We start from the raw sequence: 17,226 nt of genomic DNA, 5'->3' as shown, positions 1-17,226 counted from the left end.
GTCCGCTCCATCCATAGTACGGGGGTCTGCAGCCCATCATAAACGGAGCAGAGGAACACAAAGCTGGAGTCCGCTCCATCCATTGTACGGGGGTCTGCAGCCCATCATAAACGGAGCAGGGGAACACAAGGCTGGAGTCCGCTCCATCCATTGTACGGGGGTCTGCAGTCCATCATAAACGGAGCAGAGGAACACAAGGCTGGAGTCTGCTCCATCCATAGTACGGGGGTCTGCAGCCCATCATAAACGGAGCAGAGGAACACAAGGCTGGAGTCCGCTCCATCCATTGTACGGGGGTCTGCAGCCCATCATAAACGGAGCAGAGGAACACAAGGCTGGAGTCCGCTCCATCCATAGTACGGGGGTCTGCAGCCCATCATAAATGGAGCAGAGGAACACAAGGCTGGAGTCCGCTCCATCCATAGTACAGGGGTCTGCAGCCCATCATAAACGGAGCAGAGGAACACAAGGCTGGAGTCCGCTCCATCCATAGTACGGGGGTCTGCAGCCCATCCTAAAAGGAGCAGAGGAACACAAGGTTGGAGTCTGCTCCATCCATTGTTCAGGGGTCTGCAGCCCATCATAAACGGAGCAGAGGAACACAAGGCTGGAGTCCGCTCCATCCATAGTATGGGGGTCTGCAGCCCATCCTAAAAGGAGCAGAGGAACACAAGGTTGGAGTCTGCTCCATCCATTGTACGGGGGGTCTGCAGCCCATCATAAACGGAGCAGAGGAACACAAGGTTGGAGTCAACTCCATCCATTGTTCAGGGGTCTGCAGCCCATCATAAACGGAGCAGAGGAACACAAGGTTGGAGTCCGCTCCATCCATTGTACGGGGGTCTGCAGCCCATCATAAACGGAGCAGAGGAACACAAGGTTGGAGTCAACTCCATCCATTGTTCAGGGGTCTGCAGCCCATCCTAAACGGAGCAGAGGAGCAGAAGGCTGGAGTCTGCTCCATCCATTGTACGGGGGTCTGCAGCCCATCATAAACGGAGCAGAGGAACACAAGCTTGGAGTCTGCTCCATCTATTGTACGGGGGTCTGCAGCCCATCATAAACGGAGCAGAGGAACACAAGGCTGGAGTCAACTCCATCCATCTTCAGGGGTCTGCAGCCCATCCTAAATGGAGCAGAGGAACACAAGGTTGGAGTCCGCTCCATCCATTGTACGGGGGTCTGCAGCCCATCATAAACTGAGCAGAGGAACACAAGGTTGGAGTCAACTCCATCCATTGTTCAGGGGTCTGCAGCCCATCCTAAATGGAGCAGAGGAACACAAGCTTGGAGTCTGCTCCATCCATTGTACGGGGGTCTGCAGCCCATCATAAACGGAGCAGAGGAACACAAGGTTGGAGTCCGCTCCATCCATAGTACGGGGGTCTGCAGCCCATCATAAACGGAGCAGAGGAACACAAGGTTGGAGTCCGCTCCATCCATAGTACGGGGGTCTGCAGCCCATCATAAACGGAGCAGAGGAACACAAGGTTGGAGTCCGCTCCATCCATAGTACGGGGGTCTGCAGCCCATCATAAACGGAGCAGAGGAACACAAGGTTGGAGTCAATTCCATCCATTGTTCGGGGGTCTGCAGCCCATCCTAAAAGGAGCAGAGGAACACAGGCTTGGAGTCAACTCCATCCATTGTTCAGGGGTCTGCAGCCCATCATAAATGGAGCAGGGGAACACAGGCCTGGAGTCCGCTCCATCCATTGTACGGGGGTCTGCAGCCCATCATAAACGGAGCAGAGGAACACAGGCTTGGAGTCAACTCCATCCATCTTCAGGGGTCTGCAGCCCATCCTAAATGGAGCAGAGGAACACAAGGTTGGAGTCCGCTCCATCCATTGTACGGGGGTCTGCAGCCCATCATAAACTGAGCAGAGGAACACAAGGTTGGAGTCAACTCCATCCATTGTTCAGGGGTCTGCAGCCCATCCTAAATGGAGCAGAGGAACACAAGCTTGGAGTCTGCTCCATCCATTGTACGGGGGTCTGCAGCCCATCATAAACGGAGCAGAGGAACACAAGGTTGGAGTCCGCTCCATCCATAGTACGGGGGTCTGCAGCCCATCATAAACGGAGCAGAGGAACACAAGGTTGGAGTCCGCTCCATCCATAGTACGGGGGTCTGCAGCCCATCATAAACGGAGCAGAGGAACACAAGGTTGGAGTCCGCTCCATCCATAGTACGGGGGTCTGCAGCCCATCATAAACGGAGCAGAGGAACACAAGGTTGGAGTCAATTCCATCCATTGTTCGGGGGTCTGCAGCCCATCCTAAAAGGAGCAGAGGAACACAGGCTTGGAGTCAACTCCATCCATTGTTCAGGGGTCTGCAGCCCATCATAAACGGAGCAGAGGAACACAGGCTGGAGTCTGCTCCATCCATAGTACGGGGGTCTGCAGCCCATCATAAACGGAGCAGAGGAACACAGGCTTGGAGTCAACTCCATCCATTGTTCAGGGGTCTGCAGCCCATCATAAATGGAGCAGGGGAACACAGGCCTGGAGTCCGCTCCATCCATTGTACGAGGGTCTGCAGTCCATCCTAAATGGAGCAGAGGAACACAAGCTTGGAGTCCGCTCCATCCATTGTACGGGGGTCTGCAGCCCATCATAAACGGAGCAGAGGAACACAAGGCTGGAGTCAACTCCATCCATTGTACGGGGGTCTGCAGCCCATCATAAATGGAGCAGGGGAACACAGGCCTGGAGTCCGCTCCATCCATTGTACGGGGGTCTGCAGCCCATCATAAATGGAGCAGAGGAACACAAGGTTGGAGTTCGCTCCATCCATTGTACGGGGGTCTGCAGCCCATCATAAATGGAGCAGGGGAACACAGGCCTGGAGTCCGCTCCATCCATTGTACGGGGGTCTGCAGCCCATCATAAATGGAGCAGGGGAACACAGGCCTGGAGTCCGCTCCATCCATTGTACGGGGGTCTGCAGCCCATCATAAATGGAGCAGAGGAGTACAAGGTTGGAGTTCGCTCCATCCATTGTACGGGGGTCTGCAGCCCATCATAAATGGAGCAGAGGAGTACAAGGTTGGAGTCTGCTCTATCCATGGTACGGGGGTCTGCAGCCTATCCTAAATGGAGCAGGGGAACCCAAGCTTGGGGTCTGCTCTATGCATTGTACGGGGGTCTGCAGACCATCCTAAATGGAGCAGAGGAACACAAGCTTGGGGTCTGCTCCATCCATTGTACAGGGGTCTGCAGCCCATCCTTAATGGAGCAGGGGAACCCAAGCTTGGGGTCTGCTCCATCCACTGTACAGGGGTCTGCAGCCCCAGTTTTGGAATTGCTGTGGTCCCAAAGTTTGGTCTCTCTGTGATCGACGAGTTATTCCCCATCCTAAATGTAGGGGGATGACTTTTAAGCTATTAATATTCAACAAGTCCCCATCAGATGAGAATAGGAAGGTACACAACAAAAATCCACATCATCAAAAACAGTCCAGTCTGCTAAAGGTTACATTATACAAATCTCCCTCTATATATGAAAATCGCAAATGTAGAAATCAAACTAAAAAAAAACTCCAAAAGACTGAAAACCAAAACAAGACACTACACAAACTGTACAGAACAAATTATCTAATTATCACCATCATCAACACAGAATTAAGGAATCCTAAAATAAATTCTGAAATACAAAAAGTAGAAATAACAAGAAATACAAATCTAAAAAACAATAAAGCGCAGAATATAATGAAAGGAGGCCACAACACACAAATACCCTTTCATCACTCCTGCGAGGGTCGCCCGCACCCGCCTCTGCCTAAAATAAATGACCCCTGAGCTCCGAAGCAGAATGCGATTAGTGGTTTCCATCAATGAGAGAGGCGGCGGCGGAGCACCCGGGACACTCTGATCAGCCAAAAACATAATATTGTGGGCACAACACCCTGCTGAGAAACACCCACGGGTGGCACCGGCCCAGGGAGCATCCCGGAGTCCTGGCACCCACAGTGGACGGCACCAGGGCTCATCTTACCATTGACTTCACTCAGCAGCAGGAGTGCAGCGCGAGACACGAGTGGCAGCAAGTGACGGAGCCGCGCGTGACAGGAGTCCACCCACCTGAGGTTTACTTAAAGCAGCTGTCAAGAAGCCTAATATTGTCTCCTGTCATTAAGAGAAGTCCACAGCACGAGGAGCCGCACCCACAGAGGGCACAGGCATGAATGAACAGGAAGGAAAAGAACCACTCACAAAGTACTGACATCCAAAACTAGGGGGGCACCTACCAGCAGCCACACCCCGAGCTGCGCAGGCCTCTGGCTGGACGTGCCCCCTGTAGTACCAGCTATTACTATACAGAGGCCAGAGGAAGGAGGCAAAAAGAAACATGACAAAATGCAATGCAAAAACAACAGATACAAGAGCCAAATAATGCAGTGCCAAAAGAAACAACAGATACAAGAGCCAAATAATGCAATGCAAAAAGAAACAACAGATACAAGAGCCAAATAATGCAATGCAAAAAGAAACACGAGATACAAGGCACAAATAATGCAATGCAAAAAGAAACATGAGATACAAGAGCCAAATAATGCAATGCAAAAAGAAACAACAGATACAAGAGCCAAATAATGCAATGCAAAAAGAAACAAGAGCCAAATAATGCAATGCAAAAAGAAACAACAGATACAAGAGCCAAATAATGCAATGCAAAAAGAAACAAGAGCCAAATAATGCAATGCAAAAAGAAACAACGGATACAAGAGCCAAGTAAAGCAATGCAAAAAGAAACAACGGATACAAGAGCCAAATAATGCAATGCAAAAAGAAACAAGAGATACAAGAGCCAAATAAAGCAATGCAAAAAGAAACAACAGATACAAGAGCCAAATAATGCAATGCAAAAAGAAACAACAGATACAAGAGCCAAATAATGCAATGCAAAAAGAGATACAGTATACAATGTGGCGGTGGACACAGACGCCCCTGTGACATTACAGGATATCCTAGTCGGATTCCTCCCAGAATACATACATTTTGGAGACATTTATAAAATGGGGAGCGGAATTACAAGACAAACTGCAGTGAGGTGTGCGCCATTGTGTCCTCGTCACTGTTAGGGGCTGTGGCTTAATTTGACACATTTTAAATTAATTTGTGACATATTAAACCTTAGAACAAAGCGGGAGAGGACAAATCGCTCAGGACTGACATGTAATCCACAGTGCGAAACATGGTTGTGGCCCAATATACAGAATTCTTGGTACATTTCGTTACAATGTATCAGTGCAAATAACCAGGATCCAGGACAGGAGGGATGGAGGCAGCTGAGGGACTTAGTTTATATGGACTGTTCATGCTGAATACACTGTAACAAACTCTCTGCTGTGTGATCAGGACCAATGCTCTGACCTCCAGTCTAAAGAAGCTCCCAATTCTCTAGAAGGAAGTAGCTCTTAAAAAGGTGAGTAACTGAAACTAAATGTAATAGAAAGTTGCAAAACTTTTGACATCAGCTTTATTTACAAAAGTCATGACCGGCCCTTTAAATTCTAAGATATCGCACTGATGACAACATAAGTCGTCTTGTAAAGCTCAAGGACATAAAGGGAAATGTCCTCCTGCAATGTGGAATCTACACAGAGAACCACGAGGGCAACAGAAGCCTACCGGCAAAATGTCACCAGTATTTGTGTTCTGGGAGTGGATGTGACCCCATCACACACAAAGAGCGGGCGGACAAACCGCAGAGATACTGAACTCACAAGAACAATCACACTATCCACCTCATAATGACTGACAAGGAAATCAATTATTCCAAGGTCACAGCTCAGTCACAAACGATAAAACATACACAATAATCAGATAACTACCATAATACTGCCCCTATGTACAAGAATACAACTACCATAATACTGCCCCTATGTACAAGAATATAACTGCTATAATACTGCTCCTATGTACAAGAATATAACTACTATAATACTGCCGCTATATACAAGAATATAACTACTATAATACTGCCGCTATATACAAGAATATAACTACTATAATACTGCCCCTATGTACAAGAATATAACTACTATAATACTGCCCCTATGTACAAGAATATAACTACTATAATACTGCCCCTATGTACAAGAATATAACTACTATAATACCGCCCCTATGTACAAGAATATAACTACTATAATACTGCCCCTATGTACAAGAATATAACTACGATAATACTGCTCCTATGTACAAGAATATAACTACTATAATACTGCCGCTATATACAAGAATATAACTACTATAATACTGCTCCTGTGTACAAGAATATAACTACTATAATACTGCCGCTATATACAAGAATATAACTACTATAATACTGCTCCTATGTACAAGAATATAACTACTATAATACTGCCGCTATATACAAGAATATAACTACTATAATACTGCCCCTATGTACAAGAATATAACTACTATAATACTGCTCCTATGTACAAGAATATAACTACTATAATACTGCCCCTATGTACAAGAATATAACTACTATAATACTGCTCCTATATACAAGAATATAACTACTATAATACTGCTCCTATGTACAAGAATATAAGTACTATAATACTGCCCCTATGTACAAGAATATAACTACTATAATACTGCCCCTATGTACAAGAATATAACTACTATAATACTGCTCCTATATACAAGAATATAACTACTATAATACTGCTCCTATGTACAAGAATATAACTACTATAATACTGCCGCTATATACAAGAATATAACTACTATAATACTGCCCCTATGTACAAGAATATAACTACTATAATACTGCTCCTATGTACAAGAATATAACTACTATAATACTGCCCCTATGTACAAGAATATAACTACTATAATACTGCTCCTATGTACAAGAATATAACTACTATAATACTGCCCCTATGTACAAGAATATAACTACTATAATACTGCTCGTATGTACAAGAATATAACTACTATAATACTGCTCGTATGTACAAGAATATAACTACTATAATACTGCCCCTATGTACAAGAATATAACTACTATAATACTGCTCCTATGTACAAGAATATAACTACTATAATACTGCCCCTATGTACAAGAATATAACTACTATAATACTGCTCGTATGTACAAGAATATAACTACTATAATACTGCTCGTATGTACAAGAATATAACTACTATAATACTGCCCCTATGTACAAGAATATAACTACTATAATACTGCTCGTATGTACAAGAATATAACTACTATAATACTGCTCCTATGTACAAGAATATAACTACTATAATACTGCTCCTATGTACAAGAATATAACTACTATAATACTGCCCCTATGTACAAGAATATAACTACTATAATACTGCCCCTATGTACAAGAATGTAACTACTATAATACTGCCCCCTATGTACAAGAATATATCTACTATAATACTGCCCCTATGTACAAGAATATAACTGCTATAATACTGCTCCTATGTACAAGAATATAACTACTATAATACTGCCCCTATGTACAAGAATATAACTACTATAATACTGCTCCTATGTACAAGAATATAACTACTATAATACTGCCCCTATGTACAAGAATATAACTAATATAATAAAGGGAATAAAATGGCAATAAAACTATAATATTTTGTCTGCGATATTTGACTGTCTCAGACATTAGATCCATTGCGTTGGATATATCGCCACATATAGAAGATAATATTATGCAGACTTTCATCTCTAGTTCCTGTGAACAATTACAATAAAATTATCTGGGAACAATGACAAATCTGATAAGGAAACACTGTTGCTGCCCTTGTGATGAAATGTTCTGATCTTTTGATGGTTGTGAAATTTTTTTCTGTCGTGACTCCTGCGCAGGCGTACTGATCTGTCCTGTTGAGGGCAGAGAAAGTACTGCAGTGCGCAGGCGCCGGAAAGGTCAGAGAGACCGAGCACCTGCGCACTGCAGTACTTTGCTCTGCCCTCAACATGGAGATAAAGTGCGCCTGCGCCGGAGCCGCGACAGAAGCAAGGAGGATGACGACATCGCATGAAGATAGGAGGCGCTGGACCCGGACAACGACGCCCATCAGACCGGACCGCAGCGGGACCACCCCTGGGTGAATATAATCTAACTTGTCTTTCTTATCTTTCAGGATACATCGGGGGCTTATCTACAGCATTACATAATGCATTAAGGTACCTTCACACATAACAATTTCGTTAAGGATATCGTTGCAACGTCACGCTTTTTGTGACGTAGCTACGATCCCGCTAACGATATCTTTGTGTGACAACGACCAACGATCAGGCCCCTGCTGGGAGATCGTTGGGGAATGATTAGGACCTTTTTTTTTGGTCGCTGATCACCCGCTGTCATCGCTAGATCGGCGTGTGTGACGCCGTTCCAGCGATGTGTTCACCTGTAACCAGGGTAAATATCGGGATACTAAGTGCAGGGCCGCGCTTAGTAACCCGATATTTACCCTGGTTGCCATTGTAAAAGTAAAAAAAAACAAAAAACACTACATACTCACATTCCGATGTCTGTCACGTCCCCCGCCGTCAGCTTCCCTGCACTGACTGTCAGCGCCATCTAATGAGCTGAGTGCTGGAGGACACACACGCTCAGTCCCCTCCACCTAATGAGCCGAGTGCTGGAGGACACACACGCTCAGTCCCCTCCACCTAATGAGCCGAGTGCTGGAGGACACACACGCTCAGTCCCCTCCACCTAATGAGCCGAGTGCTGGAGGACACACACGCTCAGTCCCTCCATCTAATGAGCTGAGTGCTGGAGGACACACACGCTCAGTCCCCTCCATCTAATGAGCTGAGTGCTGGAGGACACACACGCTCAGTCCCCTCCATCTAATGAGCTGAATGCTGGAGGACACACACGCTCAGTCCCCTCCACCTAATGAGCCGAGTGCTGGAGGACACACACGCTCAGTCCCCTCCATCTAATGAGCTGAGTGCTGGAGGACACACACGCTCAGTCCCTCCACCTAATGAGCCGAGTGCTGGAGGACACACACGCTCAGTCCCTCCACCTAATGAGCCGAGTGCTGGAGGACACACACGCTCCGTCCCTCCACCTAATGAGCCGAGTGCTGGAGGACACACACGCTCAGTCCCTCCACCTAATGAGCCGAGTGCTGGAGGACACACACGCTCAGTCCCTCCACCTAATGAGCCGAGTGCTGGAGGACACACACGCTCAGTCCCTCCACCTAATGAGCCGAGGGCTGGAAGACACACATGCTCAGTCCCTCCACCTAATGAGCCGAGGGTTGGAAGACACACACGCTCAGTCCCTCCACCTAATAAGCCGAGTGCTGGAGGACACACACGCTCAGTCCCTCCACCTAATGAGCCGAGGGCTGGAAGACACACATGCTCAGTCCCTCCACCTAATGAGCCGAGGGCTGGAAGACACACACGCTCAGTCCCTCCACCTAATGAGCCGAGTGCTGGAGGACACACACGCTCAGTCCCTCCACCTAATGAGCCGAGTGCTGGAGGACACACACGCTCAGTCCCTCCACCTAATGAGCCGAGGGCTGAAGGACACACACGCTCAGTCCCTCCACCTAATGAGCCGAGTGCTGGAGGACACACACGCTCAGTCCCTCCACCTAATGAGCCGAGTGCTGGAGGACACACACGCTCAGTCCCTCCACCTAATGAGCCGAGTGCTGGAGGACACACACGCTCAGTCCCTCCACCTAATGAGCCGAGTGCTGGAGGACACACACGCTCAGTCCCTCCACCTAATGAGCCGAGGGCTGGAAGACACACATGCTCAGTCCCTCCACCTAATGAGCCGAGGGCTGGAAGACACACAGAGGACATGCTTGTCAGCTTCTGGCCAGAGCCTCAGCAGTACATATGAACAGAAGCATCAACAGATCTCATCTACAAGTTGTTGAAAATTGCTGAGCAGAGATTGCCATGAAGTGTGTGAAGTCTGAGATGTGAATATTCTTTGAGTTGATTTCATGGCGGATTTCTCCTTTTCTAGTGAACGGGGTGAAATCCAGGATAAACCTGCAGCACAGTCCACAGCTTTACAGATTATTCTGCACCAAATATTAATTTCTCTGAAAACTCTTCCCGCATTGCTCAACTGCGCGGTTATGGACTGAAGTCATCCATTGTGCTGTGGAGATGACGGCAGAGACTGTGACTAATCACCTGCATTGCACCATAGCCCCTTCATGACGAGAGCAAAAAAGAGGAAGAAACAGCAGGTCAATCGCCAGGACTCACCTAAAACTGTGCGGAGAGACCGACGCAACAGCGTGGAGAGACCGACGCAAAAGCGTGGAGAGACCGACGCAACAGCGCGGGGAGACCGACGCAACAGCGCGGGGAGACTGACGCAACAGCGCTGGGAGACCGATGCAACAGCGCAGGGAGACTGATGCAACAGTGCAGAGAGACCGACGCAGCCAACAGTGCAGAGAGACCGACGCAACCAACAGTGCAGAGAGACTGACGTAACAGCGAGGGGAGACCGGCGCAACAGCAAGGGGAGACTGATGCAACAATGCAGAGAGACCGACGCAACAGTGCAGAGAGACTGACGCAACAGCGCGGGGAGACTGGCGCAACAGCACGGGGAGACTGACGCAACAATGCAGAGAGACTGACGCAACAGTGCAGAGAGACCGACGCAACAGTGCAGAGAGACCAACGCAACCAACAGTGCAGAGAGACTGACGCAACATCGTGGGGAGACCGGCGCAACAGTACGGGGAGACTGATGCAACAATGCAGAGAGACCGATGCAACAGTGCAGAGAGACCGACGCAACAGCACGGGGAGACTGGGGCAACAATGCAGAGAGACCGACGCAACAGTGCGGGGAGACCGGCGCAACAGTGCAGAGAGACCGACGAAACAGTGCGGGGAGACCGGCACAACAGCGCGGGGAGACCGAAGCAACAGTGTAGAGAGACCGACGCAACAGTGCAGAGAGACTGTATCAGAGAGAAGCTCAACACCACTGGTCTGTAGGAAGGAGACTACAATCTATTACTCCCTGTTATCAGCCATTACTGGGGGAGGAGACTACAATCTATTACTCCCTGTTATCAGCCATTACTGGGGAGGAGACTACAATCTATTACTCCCTGTTATCAGCCATTACTGGGGAGGAGACTACAATCTATTACTCCTTGGTATCAGCCATTACTGGGGGAGGAGACTACAGTCTATTACTCCCTGTTATCAGCCATTACTGGGGGAGGAGACTGCAATCTATTACTCCCTGTTATCAGCCATTACTGGGGAGGAGACTACAATCTATTACTCCCTGTTATCAGCCATTACTGGGGAGGAGACTACAATCTATTACTCCCTGTTATCAGCCATTACTGGGGAGGAGACTACAGTCTATTACTCCCTGTTATCAGCCATTACTGGGGGAGGAGACTGCAATCTATTACTCCCTGTTATCAGCCATTACTGGGGGAGGAGACTACAAGCTATTACTCCCTGTTATCAGCCATTACTGGGGAGGAGACTACAAGCTATTACTCCCTGTTATCAGCCATTACTGGGGAGGAGACTACAGTCTATTACTCCCTGTTATCAGCCATTACTGGGGGAGGAGACTGCAATCTATTACTCCCTGTTATCAGCCATTACTGGGGAGGAGACTACAATCTATTACTCCCTGTTATCAGCCATTACTGGGGGAGGAGACTACAATCTATTACTCCCTGTTATCAGCCATTACTGGGGGAGGAGACTACAATCTATTACTCCCTGTTATCAGCCATTACTGGGGGAGGAGACTACAGTCTATTACTCCCTGGTATCAGCCATTACTGGGGAGGAGACTACAATCTATTAATCCCTGTTATCAGCCATTACTGGGGAGGAGACTACAATCTATTACTCCCTGTTATCAGCCATTACTGGGGAGGAGACTACAATCTATTACTCCCTGTTATCAGCCATTACTGGGGAGGAGACTACAATCTATTACTCTCTGTTATCAGCCATTACTGGGGAGGAGACTACAATCTATTACTCCCTGTTATCAGCCATTACTGGGGAGGAGACTACAATCTATTACTCCCTGTTATCAGCCATTACTGGGGGAGGAGACTACAATCTATTACTCCCTGTTATCAGCCATTACTGGGGAGGAGACTACAATCTATTACTCCCTGTTATCAGCCATTACTGGGGAGGAGACTACAATCTATTACTCCCTGTTATCAGCCAGCTATCAGGGAGTGACTGTAGTGATCAATGAGATGAGACCTTACCGATCGCTCCTCTCCTGTGTGACCCTATAACTGACGTAATTTTCCTTTTCTATTGTGAGAATTTTATGACTTCATCTTATTTTTTTTATAATTATCGTTTTTATTATAACATTTAAAACAATAAAATGATTTCATTACAAACCATTTCCGGGAGCTCGTTCCTCCGCGATCAGTACAGGACACCGTGACAATCAGGAAAGACGACGAACGATACCAGGTCCACTCACTGCGCTGGAACACGGCACATCATCGTCACAATGTGTCAGACATTCCTGAGTGACAGAATCAGCGAAGAAAGAAACTAAAAATATCTGCAGCCTCCAGGAAAGATATCTGCAATATTACACAGCGCTACTCCCACCGACCACAGGGATTACACAGCGCTACTCCCACCGACCATAGGGATTACACAGTGCTACTCCCACCGACCACAGGGATTACACAGCGCTACTCCCACCGACCACAGGGATTACACAGCGCTACTCCCACCGACCATAGGGATTACACAGTGCTACTCCCACCGACCACAGGGATTACACAGCGCTACTCCCACCGACCATAGGGATTACACAGCGCTACTCCCACCGACCATAGGGATTACACAGCGCTACTCCCACCGACCACAGGGATTACACAGCGCTACTCCCACCGACCACAGGGATTACACAGAGCTACTCCCACCGACCATAGGGATTACACAGCGCTACTCCCACCGACCACAGGGATTACACAGCGCTACTCCCACCGACCACAGGGATTACACAGTGCTACTCTCACCGACCATAGGGATTACACAGTGCGACTCCCACCGACCACAGGGATTACACAGTACTACTCCCAATGATCGCAGGGATTACACAGTACTACCCCCACCGAACTTCTCGGTCTTTGCACTTTGTAACTTTTAATCTGGGCACCTCCTGTGTAATCACTTCTACTACTCAGCATAATTAATGTCATTAGTCAAATCCACCCAATCTAAGTGATTTGCTCAGTGTCACCTCAGATTCCCAGTGTTCTCGTCTTCTATCCTCGGTATGAGCACAGTCCAGCGTCTCACAAGTAATCTCATCCCCAGTCCTCGAATAATTACACCCCACAGTGCGCAGCATAACACCGAGCACGTCTTCACACGCAGCATTGATCAGTGATCAATACAAAACCTACAAGACTAGAAATCTCGGCACACGCTTTATTTTTTTCACTCACTGAATTTGGAATCTGCAACATCAATTCAAGGTTTGGGAAGCATTTTTTCACTCACAAAAAGCAATAAAGAAGGCGCAGAAAATGCGGTAAATAGGTTTTGCAATTTTTTTGATGAATAAACCTAACTTTATTAAACATGTACTCTAGACAAATCACAAATGTAATTCGTAGCTCCCCCCCCCCCCAAAAAAAAAAAAAAATAAAATGCTGCGAAAACGCTACCGAAAAAAACATAAAAAAACAAAAACAGCAACAAAAATAGTGTTTTGAACTTAGTGATTTAACTGCCAAGAAAACATGTTTATGCACCAAGGGAAAATGTTGCAAAAGCGCAGCGTGTAAACATAACATAAGACTTCTATAGACCGCAACAAATAGACATCTACACATAGGATGATACATTTGTATAGAAGCGTCTCTATGGCCGGCATCACACTAGCGAGTTTTACAGAAGTATGAGAGGCGCAGAAAATACGGATTGCACACGGCCCAATGATTCTCTATGCCCCTGCTCCTATCTGCCGTATTTTACTGATCCGTATGGTCTTCTACGGCCGTAGAAAATCGCAGCATGCTGCGTTTGTCACCGTGTTGCGCAAAAAATACGCCAATAAAAGTCTATGGGGGCGAGAAAAATACGGATCACACACGGACCAACAGTGTGACTTGCGAGAAATACGCAGCAGTGTTCTATAGAAAAGTCGGCAATTCAGTGCGGTGTACAGTAAAATCACACTGACAGGTTACAATAGAATAGGTAGAATAAGTGTGTACACATAGAATAGGTATATATATATATATATATATATATATATATATATATATATGTCAGTATAAGACACATATATATATATATATTAATATTTCATACAGCACCAGATAGCTTAAAAGCCGGTAATTCAATTGCCGGCTTTTCCTATCTCCTTCACAAACCCGACATGATATGAGACCTGTTACATGTTTTTTTGCATATTCCACACTACTAATGTTAGTAGTGCGTATGTGCAAAATTTGGCCGTTCTAGCTATTAAATTAAAGGGTTAAATCCCAGAAAAAATTGGTGTGGGCTCCCGCGCAATTTTCTCCGCCAGAGTGGTAAAGCCAGTGACTGAGGGCAGATATTAATAGCCTGGAGAGGGTCCATGGTTATTGTCCCCCCCCTGGCTAAAAACATCTGCCCCCAGCCACCCCAGAAAAGGCACATCTGGAAGATGCGCCTATTCTGGCACTTGGTCACTCTCTTCCCACTCCCGTGTAGCGGTGGGATATGGGGTAATGAAGGGTTAATGCCACCTTGCTATTGTAAGGTGACATTAAGCCAGATTAATAATGGAGAGGCGTCAATTATGACACCTATCTATTATTAATCCAATAGTGTGAAATGGTTAATAAAACACACACACATTATTACAAAGTATTTTAATGAAATAAATGCACAGGTTTTGTAATATTTTATTATACTAGTAATCCACCTGAAGACCCTTGTCACCTGGAACAAATATAAACATAACAAACAACAATATTCCATACCTTCCGACGATCAGTCTCGTCCCACGCTGTAAATCCATCTGAAAGGGTTAACTAATTTTACAAGCAGAAGCCTGCTAATGCAGCCGCCCCTGCCTGTAAAAACCCGGCGAATTAATGGAATGTAATATTCTGAAAAGTTCCCAGGCTCGAGTTCATATGAGGACATCCAGCAGAGGGCGCATCACCGCAACTCGAGGTAACTACAGGTCATTCACCTACATTCCATTATATTACCAGTATAATAAAATATTACAACAACCTGTGTATTTATTTCATTAAAATACTTTGTAATAATGTGTATGTGTTTTATTAACCATTTCACACTATTGGATTAATAATAGATAGGTGTCATAATTGACGCCTCTCCATTATTAATCTGGCTTAATGTCACCTTACAATAGCAAGGTGACATTAACCCTTCATTACCCCATATCCCACTGCTACACGGGAATGAGAAGAGAGTGGCCAAGTGCCAGAATAGGCGCATCTTCCTAAAAGTGTGGATTACAGTAGAATTAAAACCTGAATTGACCCTGAAGGGAACTGAAGGTAACTGGATACAGTCACTGTAAACAATGTGTCTGCTTGTTTTCACTTTCACCCCTATAATCCTTCACTTTCTGCTATCTCCCCCAATCCCCACACCAAGCAAGGAACTGTTTATCTCTGCTTCAATCCTCCCCATCCATCTCACCTCCTCCTCAGAACTGTTCCTTAACATACAATCCTCTGTCTCAAAGAACAGACAGCCCCCTCATGCCCTCTCCTGCTCCCACCTGCTGCTAACACTTTCTCTGCTCCTCCTCACTGCTGGTGATATCTCTCCAAATCCTGGTCCTCCTCACCATATTCCCACAGTCATTTCTACCTCCCATCCACGCTCTATCACAACCTTCCGTAACCTCTCTAACCTTATACCCATTCACCCAGCCCCCGCTTCCCCAGTCCCACTAACGGGAGCTCTGTGGAACGCTCGCTCTGTCTGCAACAAGCTTTCCTACATCCATGATCTTTTTGTTACTACCAAACTTTCCTTCCTCGCCATCACCGAAACCTGGCTCACCCCTTCTGACACAGCCTCCCCTGCTGCACTCTCTTACGGTGGCTTCCACCTTTCTCACACAACCCGCCCCAGCAGCAGACATGGTGGAGGAGTTGGTTTTCTCCTGTCAGATAACTGCTCCTTCACCCCAATCCCACTGCCACCCTCTGTTACCGTCCCTTCCTTTGAGGTGCACTCTGTGCGCATCTACTCCCCCTCCAACCGGCTGTCATTTACCGCCCCCCAGGGCCAGCCACCACCTTCTTTGACCACTTCACCACCTGGCTACTTCATTTCCTTTCCGCGGACATCCCCACTATCATCATGGGCGACTTCAACATCCCCATTGACACTTCCCTCTCAGCTGCCACTAAACTTCTATCTCTCACTTCCTCCTTCGGCCTCACTCAATGGTCTTCAGCAGCCACTCACAAAGATGGTCACACACTGGACCTCATCTTCACCCGCCTCTGCTCCCTATCTAACCTCTCTAACTCACATCTTCCACTCTCTGACCACAACCTTCTCACATTCTCATCTCTCTCCACTCCATGTCTACAATCCTCACCCCACAAACTTTCACACCCTTGCAGAAATCTTAAACATCTTGACCTACATTCATTCTTTGAATCTCTCCTCCCTCTCACAGACACATAAGTTCCATACATAATGCGGATGACGCTGCCGCTCTATATAACACCACAATAGCTGTAGCTTTGGAATCTGCTGCCCCACTTACACATACCAAAGCTCGCAAAATAAACAGACAGCCCTGGCACACCAGCATGACCAAAGAAATGAGGCGAGCTTCCAGGGCTGCTGAGCGAAGATGGAAAAGATCCCACTCCAACGAGCACTTCATCGCATTCAAACAGTCCCTCACTACTTTCAAGATCACACTCGCCACAGCTAAATAAACCTACTTCTCATCTCTCATATCCTCCCTGTCTAACAACCCTAAACAGTTATTCAACACCTTCAATTCTCTCCTCCCTCCCCACTTATCTCCGCTGAAGACTTTGCCTCATTTTTCAAGCAGAAGATTGATAGCATCAGAGACAGTTTTGGTCAACAACCCCCAGAGCCCTTCCTCCCGACTTCCCAGCCCTCCACCTCCAAAACCAACTTCTCCACCATTACAGAAGATCAACTTTCCACTCTACTCTAAAGATCGC

At 46.8% G+C, this 17,226-nt stretch overlaps 1 protein-coding gene across 12 annotated transcripts in view; it reads right to left on the bottom strand.

Annotated features, from left to right (window-relative positions):
- Positions 1–17,226, bottom strand: part of LOC138651732 (CMP-N-acetylneuraminate-beta-galactosamide-alpha-2,3-sialyltransferase 4-like) — a 230,505-nt gene that overhangs the window by 34,955 nt on the left and 178,324 nt on the right. The window contains exon 1 of one of the 12 annotated variants that reach the window (XM_069742167.1): positions 12,413–12,433. The exons of 9 other annotated variants lie outside the window; for them this stretch is intronic. In XM_069742167.1, the coding sequence (XP_069598268.1) occupies positions 12,413–12,415 (3 nt within the window). In that variant the 5' untranslated portion in view covers positions 12,416–12,433. 2 more of the 12 variants (XM_069742170.1, XM_069742166.1) reach the window with 2 other exon arrangements.

This window comes from Ranitomeya imitator, chromosome 10 (genome assembly GCF_032444005.1).
Source record: "Ranitomeya imitator isolate aRanImi1 chromosome 10, aRanImi1.pri, whole genome shotgun sequence".
NCBI lineage: Eukaryota > Metazoa > Chordata > Amphibia > Anura > Dendrobatidae > Ranitomeya > Ranitomeya imitator.
The sequence above is the reverse complement of the archived record's forward strand: the minus strand, read 5'-3'. Positions and strand labels throughout refer to the sequence as shown.